Raw genomic sequence first — 10,281 nt, forward strand, 5'->3', positions numbered from 1 at the left:
TCTGCCACTGCAGTGTTCTGAGTGTATGTGACCCGAGTGGGAGGTCTGTGAACACGCTCCAGCCCCGCCCCCGGGAGCCCCGCCTCCTGAAAGCCCCGCCCCAGGAGCCCCACCCCGGGAGCCCCGCCTCCTGAGAGCCCCGCCCCGGAGCCCTGCCCCCGGGAGCCCCGCCCCTGGAGGCCCCGCCCCCGGAGGCCCCACCCAATGCCCACTCTCAAGCCCTTCTGACCAGCCTCCAGGAGCCTTCTCACTGCCTGGCTCCCAGAGAGCAGGGGCAGCCCCAGCCCTCGGGACCAGACCCGCACGTCAGAACCATGTGTGTTTTCTAGAGCCAACTTCCATCTTGATTCAGTTCAGTGAACATTTTTTGTTTTTGTACCAGGAATTGAATACAGGGCACTTAACCACTAAGCCACATCTCCAGCCCTTTTTATTTTTTACTTAGAGACAGGGTCTCCTAAGTTGCTTAGAGCCTCACTAAGTTGCTGAGACTGGCCTTGAACTTGTGATCCTCCTGCCTCAGGCTCCTGAGCCGCTGGGATGACAGGCATGTGCACCTGGCTCAGTGAACATTTATTGAGACCCTGCTTTGTGCCCATCCTTGTCAAGATGTGACTCCTGCCCATATGAGATGGTGGAGTTGGCTCTTGCCCGTGGGACGGCCGCGGATGTTCACTGAGCAACGGTAATGCTCAGATGACCTGGCCCAGACATGAGCAGCCGGAAGGAGGCTGGGGGTTGAAGCGGGTGAAGGTGTGGCATTGGATTCGAAGGCAGGATTAGAGGTGGTAGTGGATTTAGCAGAGACTTGGGTTCCACCTTTGAAGCTTCATTGGATAAGGCAGCACTGTTCCCTGATCACCAAACACCAGGGGTGGTTCTAGAAAGATCAGTGAGATTTCGCAGGACAGTTATTGGGCACCTGGGGATAAAGTACCGAAGACAGCTCGTGAGCCATCTGAATGGGCCCATAGTTCCCAAAAAGATGGGGGAAGAGACCAGCTCTACTCTACATAGACCTGACCCTACTTCAAGGTCTGGGTTCAAGTTAGGTTCTGGCACTGGATTTGATGACTGGAAGGAACCGGGGAGGGTGGCAGCCAGTCCAGGGAGAGGGGAGGAGGTGGGGACATCCTCAGTGCTGTGGAATGTAGATTTAGAAGCCTGGACTGGGTCCACCAGGAGCACAGGCTCATCTTCAGAGCTCAGCGGGGTCTTTCCCAGGCAAGGAGCATTGCATGCTGTGCACCCCAGAGGGCCAGGCTCCCGTGTGTCACAGGCAGGGCAGAGGTCTCAGCGATGGCCTTTCCCCACGGAGGGCCCTGGCCAAATGGAGGGGACCTCCTCTGGGGGCAATTGTGGAGGTGTGTGTGATCCAGCTGCCTCTCCCGGGCACGGGGTGACTGTCCCATGCTTCACGGGGTGACTGTCCCATGCTTCCGACCCGGCAGTGCCGCCATGACCCCTACCGCCTGCTGCGCTACGACCTGCACGGCCCCCTGCAGAAGAGCCCCCCGCTGCTGGTGAAGAGGTTCGCTGTGGTGCAGGGGATGATCCTGGTGAGCCAGCCCGCCATCCCCGCGGGATCGGAGAGCAGGCCTGGGCAGAGTCCCCTGGCACCCAGAGCCGGGGCCCGACCCCACACGTCCCCCGTCCCAGGAGGCAGGAGGGGCCCGGGACACTTGACCCAGAGAATGACATGCTCTTCGTCCGTGTGTTTTTAAATCCTTTTTACTAAAAACGGTGCATCATAGAAACACACACTTTCGTTATCGGAAAGTCAGAAAATGCAATTTAGCAAATCGCGATTTCCTCGCGTCACTCAGATGGTCTCATCTGTTTTTCCAGCCATCAGACTCCAGCCACCCTGCTGGGTCCGCTGGGTGTCCGGACTTCAGTCTCCCCGTGTACACGGTGGGGTCCTCTCTCTCTCAGTAAAGTGACCCGAGCGTTGCTGGGGCAGGCCCTTAGTTTGTGACACCTGATTTGGAACCACTGGTTAAGGGTCAGCCATCTTCTCTCCCCATCCACACTATTTTCATTGGATATTTAGATCCTTCCTTCTTCTTTTCTTTCCCGTAACAAATAACGCCGTGGGTGAGGGTCCTTGCACAGTCGCCTCTGAACAGGCTTCTGTGTGCTGGCGACTGACCCTAGAGGCTGGGGGTACAAGGACTTTGCCCTCCAAAGGGACCCCATTGTGTGTGATGAGCTGAAAGCCGCATCCCAAGAAGTGAGGGGCAGCCAGCTCTGGGCAGGTGACTGGAGCCTCTGAGCCGGAAGACACCTTGCTGGCCCCAGGGTGTCTTTGGCAGGTCAAGTGGCATGTGAACAGCTTGGCCCAGAGGAGGCTGAGGGCTGGGCAAGTTGGGGCCGCCCTCTGACTTGGGGGGCCCGGGCAGGGCCCAGGCTCAGCCCACCTCCCTAGGCAACTGGGGGCGGGCGGCCCCCTTCCCTGCTGGCCACCAAACACCTGCATGCCCCGGGAGCTCTGCTGGGGTTTGGGGCCGCGGGTCTCATCAGCTCGCGCAGCTGCGCCTCTCTTACTCTGCTTCCTTCCTGTCGGCCAACAGATGTTTGCTGGAGGGAAGCTCCTTTTCGGGGGCCGCGTGTTGAATGGCTATGGCTTCAGCAAGCAGAACCTGCTCAAGCAGATCTTCCGGGCCCGGCAGGATTGCAAGATGGGCTACTTCCTGCCGGACAACTACAAATTCAGGTGACGATGGAGACGCAGCAGGAAGAGGGCCCTTGGGAATCCGTGGGGGCGGGGTGAAGCCAAAGGGGTGCAGGGGAGGGAGCGCGGCCAGACTGCTGTGGGAGGTTTCGCAGGGGACAGCAGAGCAATGACAGCAGGCGGCTGCGTGGACACGGCCGCCTTGTCCGTTTCTTGGGGATTCGGGTGTGATAGAAGGACTGTCTGGGAGAAGGAGGGACTCAGGACGGGAGTCTGTCGGGGAAATGACGAGGACAGGGCCTGGCAGGCAGGAGCCCGGGCTGCGTCCCCGCCTCCCCCTAGTAGCCACGTGCTGTCCTGGTTTGCCGGGTGGACCCCAGAGACGTGGGTCGTGCGTGGAGCAGCTGCAGCCCTCGCAGAGGGAGGCCCGGCCCAAGTCTGGCTCCAGGCTCCTGAGCTGGGCTCTCCACCAGGCGATGCCGGTCAAGCCCCTCCTGGGCTTCGTCATGGGCACCTGAGAAAACGCAGACCCGAGGCCGCTGGGGACGTGCCCCGCAGGACCCGTCCCGTCTTGGTGCCACTCCCGCCCCAAGGAAATGAGCCCAGGCTTCGTTGGCATCTGCCCGACCCCCATGCCATCCCTGGAGGACCCGTGGAGGTCACGCAAGTGACCCCAGCATCCTGCTCAGTAGAGGAGGCAGGAGGAGGCGGAAGCCGCAGACGCGAGGAAGGGCAGAAGCTGAAGGGGCAGCGAGGGCGACGGAGCCCCCATCACCCGAGACAAGGAGGGAGAGGACCGAGGTCCTCGGACAGTCGCAGGGAGCAGGGAAGATGAGGGCCAAGGAAGAAGAGGACCAGAGGCAGAGAGGGGAGAGGGGACAGCGAGGAAGGGGCTCTGTCAGGAAGGCCCTGGCCGGTGACAAGCCGGGGCCGCAGGCAGGGCCACATTCGGAGACGCTCAGAAGGCGGCCTCTTGGTCTGCGTGGACACTGTGACAACCTGCACACCCAGAGCTTGAACAGCAGACCTCACCTCTCAGTTTTAAAGGCCAGGGGTCCAAGAGCAAGGCGCCTGCTGACGCGGTGTCTCCTGGGGCCTGTTCCCCGCAGACGGCCCTCTCTTCCTGCGTCCTTGTGTGGCAAGGGCTCAAGGCAGTCCCTGTCCCCACCCGTGGACCTCATCTAAGGCACCACTGCCTTTCCCGAGGCTGCACCCTCCTGACCCGCACAGGTGTCCCGGGCCCCGCCTCTGGGTGCCACCACCTTGGCCACGCGGCGGTGGGGATGGGGACACAAACATTCGGCTACAGCAGAGGCAGAGCTCTACCAGCTGCAGCTGCCCTCAGAGGAGGCCGCTCTTCACTAGGAAAGGGCGGTGGGACGGAGCTGGCCGCCTTGCACAGCTGCGTGGCCTGGGCCAGCCACTCACCTCCCTGTGTCGCGGCTTCTCTTCAGTAAAGGGAGACTGAGGAAGCTATCCCCATATTAGGTTGCGGGGCTGACAGAGCCGACAGGTGGGATACGCTCACACCTCACAAACATTTCCTGAGGGATGGCTAGCGGCGGGATAGTCCTGTTCTCCTAATTTGTTATACCCGAGGGTTCGGGCAGGACTTACTGGTAGGCTTGCAACAGTTTTCAATGATCTTTGAGAAATTCTGGGCACACACATGCGCCCAAACTGAACACGTACGCGAAGGTGGTCTAGGTTCCCAAAAGAGGAAGGAGGCAGATTCTTGCAAGTGTACGCCAGTAGGCCTCATCCCGACTCCAGAACAGCCCTTCAGGTTGGTGGTTCACCAGTGCACAGAGAAAAAGAGAGGAAGCTCTTCATAAGAAAATGCTGCTGTCTCACAGTCGCTCCTGTGATCTCTCTCTGCAAGCCTTGTGGTGTGAATCAGTGGTTTTTATGAACCTCTCACAGTGCTAGGGCTGACTGGGCTCGGCGAGGCAGGGGTTCTCTTGTGCAGCTGCAGTCAGAAGCAAAGGCGTGCCCGCGCCTGGGCCGGGGGTCCCTACGGGCTGCAGCAACTGTCCGCACCGTGCCTCCCCGGCTGGCCTGGGCTTCCTCACAACATGGCGGCCGGGTTCCAAGACCCGGAGAGATGCTGCTCGCCTTTCATGACTTAGCCGCGTATGTCTTACAGCGTCCCATTGGGGTCCCTAGGGCCAGCCCACGATGGAGGCAGGGGAGCTAGAGTCTACCTCTCAATGGGAGAGGTAGGTCCAAGAATTTGCAGACAGGCTTTAAAAGCGCCCCACCGGCTGCTGATCCTCTTGAGCGGGGCAAGTAGGTTGGTAGGGACTGACGTGCCTGAATTATCTGGATTCCGGAAGACACCGGGTGAAACCTCACAGCGTCCTTACAAGCCAGATGGATCGCTGTGGTTCAGGCAGGAGCGCACAGGGCCACGCCCAGTGAGCATGGCTGGTGGCAGCTGGAAGGGCGGACAGTTTGCCCTGGGCGGACAGCTTGGGTGGATATTGTGATATCCACGCTCCATGGGGAGGCGTGGCTGAAACAAGGTTCTCTGTGTGTGCAGACGCCCAGACCGGGTCTGGGAGGAAGAGCCAGTGTCCATCTTTGGGCTTGGAAGGTGGATGGTCAGTGGCTTTGGCAATTGTGACTTGATGGGCCCTTTATGCTCAGAATGGGCATTTTCTTTATAGGTCCCCTGATTCCAGAGGGACGCGGGCTGACCGCTTTGTGTTTGAAGCTCTAAGAGCTCCTACGTGTCCCTTGGTGGGAACCACCTCCCCCAGATACAGTCAGCCCTGTGATCCGTGGCTCCGTGTCCAAGGAGGGGCCACGGCTGTGTCCTCCATGATGCTGCTCTGACAGATTGCAGCTTGCCATCTGCCCAAGGAGCCGCTGCCAAAGGCACACTGGCATTAGAGAGCCGGAGCACCTCTCCCAGCCTGGTCCTACTAGCAACGAGGAGCCATTGAAGGCTGCGGAGCTGTGTGAGGCTCGGTCAGAGTTGGGATTTAGATTCCCGAGCCTGTCGGCGACGGGGTTGGGACTAACCATGGCATCATAAGCTCGTCCTAGGAACAGTCAGGTGGTGTTAAAGCTGCCTTCCTCCTGGACGGGGACCTGAATAGAACCTGGTGGACATAAGCTGCCTTTCTAAAGTGGAGCAGGCCGGGCACAGTGGGCACACCTGTCAGCCTAGGGACTCAGGAGGCTGAGGCCAGAGCATCACAAGTTTGAGGCCAGCCTGGGCCACCTAGCAAGACCCTGTCTCAAAGTAAAAAACAAAAAGGGCTGGGGTGTGGCTGAGTGGAGCGTGCCCCTGGGTTGGATCCCCAGCACCACCAAGAAATTAAAATAAGTGGGCCAGGGCTCGGCCTCAGAAGCTGGCCTCAGGCCCGGGAGAGAGGGCTCCACACCAGCTCAGGGCTGGTCTTGCTAACGTTCCATCTTGCCGAGGCAAGGACACAGGCTTTTGAAATTGCCGGAGGGGCCGGGCCATTGCAAACCCCCAGATGGCCTTTGTGCTCATCCCTGACCAGCCATGGTCTCTGTGCTAATCTGTAGAACATTCTTCCTGGGAAGTGCCTGACCTACCGTCAGCAGGGACAGGAGCATTCCTGTCACCCCAGGAGGATGGTCACGTGGCTCAGCTGGTCTGGTCATCCACTGTCCCCCAGATCTCCATCCTTGGGTCCATTCGCTCACACACTCACTTCTGAGAGCCATGCACAGGAGGTACCAGGTGCTGAGATCAAATCCTCCCTCAGGGACTGCAGGGCAGGTTCACAGAGCCACGAGCCACGCAGCCTCACAGACAGCGAAGAAGCAGTGTGACTGAGGGGGACAGTGGAGGAGGTGGCATGGCAGGCTGGCCTTTCTTGAGGGACAAGGTCCAGCAGAGGCAGAGAGGGGGTTAGAGCAGCAGAGGCATGGTGTGCCCTGGGAACCCTTGAGCAGGAGAGCTGTGAAGTTAGGGAGAGCTGCCAAGAGGAGCTGTTAGCTGTGCTGCCAAGAGGAGCTGTTAGCTGTGCTGCCAAGGGGAGCTGCTAGCTGTGCTGCCAAGGGGAGCTGCTAGCTGTGCTGCCAAGGGGAGCTGCTAGCTGTGCTGCCAAGGGGAGCTGCTAGCTGTGCTGCCAAGGGGAGCTGCTAGCTGTGCTGCCAAGGGGAGCTGCTAGCTGTGCTGCCAAGGGGAGCTGTTAGCTGTGCTGCCAAGGGGAGCTGCTAGCTGTGCTGCCAAGAGGAGCTGTTAGCTGTGCTGGTCACTTGGGGCCTTGAGTCAGGTATCATGCCAGGAGGCTGGGGTGTCCCAGCAGATGTCAGGGAACCTTAGACTGGTTTCAAGGTAGGGAAACAAGGCCAGGTTAAGGAGGATGCATCCTCAGGCAGCAGGGGGCACTCGGGTTGGAGAGGGTGAGGCTGGAGGCAGGGAGGCCAGAGAGGAGGCCAGTGCCCAGGAGGGGCTATTTTGGGACTTGGTGGGACTGACTGTAAGCTCAGGGCCTGGTATGCATACTTTATTCTTTTGAGTGTAACCCAGAGAGCAGGTGCTCAATAAATATTCGTGGGGATGGATGGATGGATGGACGGACGGATGGATAAGTGAATGAAATGTCCATTTTAGGGGGTCGGTCCTTCTCTCTGGCTCTTTCCCCCTGCACCCCCTAAGTATCTGACACCAAACACAGATGCCAAGGACCTCCTCCCTATCCAGCCAGGCTGGGGCTCTGCAGGACAAGGGCCTAGAGGAGCCCACCAGCCTGACCCTGCTCCTCTGTCCCCCCATCTGAGAATAGCAGGGACTGGATGTCGGCACCCCTGAGCCCAGACACCTGCACAAATGGCTTTTATCTTTTCTAAGGGCTGCAGGTGGCCTTTGACCTTGTCTCCTATTGAGGTGTCTACAAGAGTCACTTTGGCTTTGTGTGGCAGGCCTGGGTGTGGTGGAATGAGGGAGGAAGGGATTCCTTCCTAAATGCAAATAGTGAGAATATACCAGATTCTGTGACCTTGTTTTTTGGTTTTCTGTTTGTTATTTGTTGTTGTTTTTGTTTTTCATACCAGGGATTGAACCCACAGACACTTAGCCACTGAGCCATATCCCCAGTACTTTTTTATGTTTTATTTAGAGACAGGGTCTCACCAAGTTGCCTAGGACCTCACTAAGTTGCTGAGGCTGGCCTCCAACTAGCAGTCCTCCTGCCTCAGCCTCCCAAGTTTCTGGGAGTATAGGCATGTACCACCATGCCCAACTGTGACCCTGTTTTCATGTTTCTCCATTTAATATTTCTCCAGGGCCCTTGAAGTCATGACAGAGTCCCCCACTGCCTCTGAAAGGCCCTGGGACTGAGCAAGTCACCTTTTATTCCCTCATCTTCTTTTTAAAAACAAAAGAGAGATTTAAACAGTCCCCATGACATCTCTCGCTCTAAGCTTTTGTAGGATGGACCCTGCTCTGGTCCACCTGCGTCCCCAGCTGGGAACACCTCATTGAGTCTTAGGCACAGGTGCCACCCATCCCCAGAGCCCCTGGGTCTCACCCTGTATTGTTACCCACCAGACAGCACGCTCCTTCCAGGTCAATAAATGTGTCCACATGACCAGACAGCGAATGAATGGGCCAGTCTGTCTCAGCAACTTATGTACTATGCAGCCCCGAACAAGCCCACTCCGCTCTCTGGACCTCAGTGCCTGCGTCAGTAAAACAGGGAGGGACACCCTTGAGCAGCCCATGGCTTGTGGCTCCTGTGACGCTCAAAAACCTCCTGTCATCAGAAATACACACAGCACCTGGCTGCAAAGCCATGCAGTGTGGTGTAAAGGTGAGGGGTACCAGCGCGGATGAGTTTCCCAGGGTGACTGTAACAAGGTGCCGGATCCGAGTGCTTGCGTCTCCACCCTCTTCCCAAATTCACATGTTGAAATTCTCACCCCAAGGGGGTGATGTTAGGAAGTGGGGTGTCGGCGAGATGGTTAGGTCTTGAGGGCGGCGCTCTCTTGAGTGGCATTAGCGCCCTTGTGAAAGAGACCCCAGAGGGTGCAACTGCCCCCTCGACCACATGAGGGCCATCTTGAGGACCGTCCTTGGCAGACACTGAACCTCCCAGTGCCTTGATCTTGGACGGCCCAGGCCCACACCGCAGGAAGTACGTCTCGGAATTCCTCTGTTGTTTGTAAGTCACCCGATCTGTGGTGTTTTGTTATAGTAGCTCCGAACAGTCTGACGTAAGGCCTCCACACCGAGTGGCCTCAACAACAGAGACGGGTCGGTAGCTCCTCTGCTCGGGGTGGCCCAGTCGCAGCCTTCCCTTGGCATCACAGAACGACGTGACACCAGTCGCGTGGAATCAGCACCCCACACACTGCAGAGGGACCTAATCTCAACTAGTTAAGCTCTGCAGCGATTCTGTTCCCACATAACCTCACATTCTGGAGTACTTAGGGTGCAGACTGGAACCTACCATGGGGGGGCACTTCGAGCTACATGGCTGTGAATTGGGAAGTCAATCCCTGTCCTTCCTTCTTCGTTTGACTGACTGCGGCCTCTGGCCACTGTGGGGCGTACAGGTGTGCCCGGCACGTGGTGTGGACCAGTGCAGCCCTTAACGGAAGCCTGGGGAGTGGACCTCCCATTGGCCCTGGGTCCTGGGGGTCACCTTCACCCAGGCCCAGGCTCCCTCTGCCTCCGCCCCACTCAGCCTCCCCATCTTCCCTCCCCCACAGCATTTTGGCGGCTCCCCCAAGCCTGGAAGATTCTGAGCCAGATAAGAAAGCCGTGTCTGTGGATCTCGAGGGAAGCTTCTCCTCGTTGGGCCTGGGAGACAAGGTGGACAAGGAATTCACTCCCCCGGTTGACATGAAGTAGGTGACCAGGCAGGCCCGGGGCCAGCAAATAGGAGTAGCCTGCAGCAGGGTCCCTGGCTCTGCCACAGGCTACAAGGCCATGGCGGGCACAGGTGGGTCCCTAACCCCGGCCTGTCTGCCAGCACAGCATGCAGCTGGGTATTGAGACCACTCCCCAGAACTGCCGGCCGCGATCTGGGGGTGGGGACGGAGATGGAGGCCTCTGGTGGCCTTCGCAGCCGGACCCCCCAGCCCATGCCCATCAGCCTCAGAAACGGGAGACCATCCCCGTCTCCCTGCCAGAAACCTGCTGGGCCTACCCGAGGTCCAGGAGCTCACGGGTCCTACAAAATCACATTTCTCAGGAGGGGAGAAGCAAAGCTAGGGGCAGGTAGAAAGGTCAACGAGGTCACGGGTGCCACGGGACACGCCCCCACACCGTGGAGCTCACCCGCTGGCCTCATCTCTGCAAGCCAGAGGTCCCGCAGGGGTCTGGGCTCTGCTCCAACCAGGCCTTCCCGCCCATCCCAGCTTTGACTTCTGCTTCCATATTTAGGTCCAAAGATGCCGAATTGGACTCACATATTGTCACCAAAATCAGAAGGGGCAGCAGGAAGGTGACTGGCTGGAAGAAACAGTCCAGCAAGAAGTGAGGCCAGCCCTGGCGGACACAGACGCCCTTCCCCTCCCCTCGCCCAGCCCGTCTCTCCAGCCTCCTGCCCCTTTAATAAACCAACAAGCCTACAGCGCCTGCTGCGGCGTGGGTGGGTCGCGGGTGGGGCCGCGAGTGG

The 10,281-nt window shown here is 58.8% G+C and overlaps 1 protein-coding gene across 1 annotated transcript in view; it reads left to right on the plus strand.

Annotated features, from left to right (window-relative positions):
- C19H3orf20 (chromosome 19 C3orf20 homolog) overlaps nucleotides 1–10,143 on the plus strand; it is a 48,075-nt gene extending 37,932 nt beyond the window's left edge. Inside the window, exons 13-16 of the mRNA XM_047534993.1 lie at nucleotides 1,452–1,559; nucleotides 2,574–2,716; nucleotides 9,371–9,508; nucleotides 10,047–10,143. Of these exons, the coding sequence (XP_047390949.1) occupies nucleotides 1,452–1,559; nucleotides 2,574–2,716; nucleotides 9,371–9,508; nucleotides 10,047–10,143 (486 nt within the window). The remainder of the gene's footprint in view (nucleotides 1–1,451; nucleotides 1,560–2,573; nucleotides 2,717–9,370; nucleotides 9,509–10,046) is intronic.
- The last annotated feature ends 138 nt before the right edge of the window (nucleotides 10,144–10,281 follow it).

This window comes from Sciurus carolinensis, chromosome 19 (genome assembly GCF_902686445.1).
Source record: "Sciurus carolinensis chromosome 19, mSciCar1.2, whole genome shotgun sequence".
Taxonomy (NCBI): domain Eukaryota; kingdom Metazoa; phylum Chordata; class Mammalia; order Rodentia; family Sciuridae; genus Sciurus; species Sciurus carolinensis.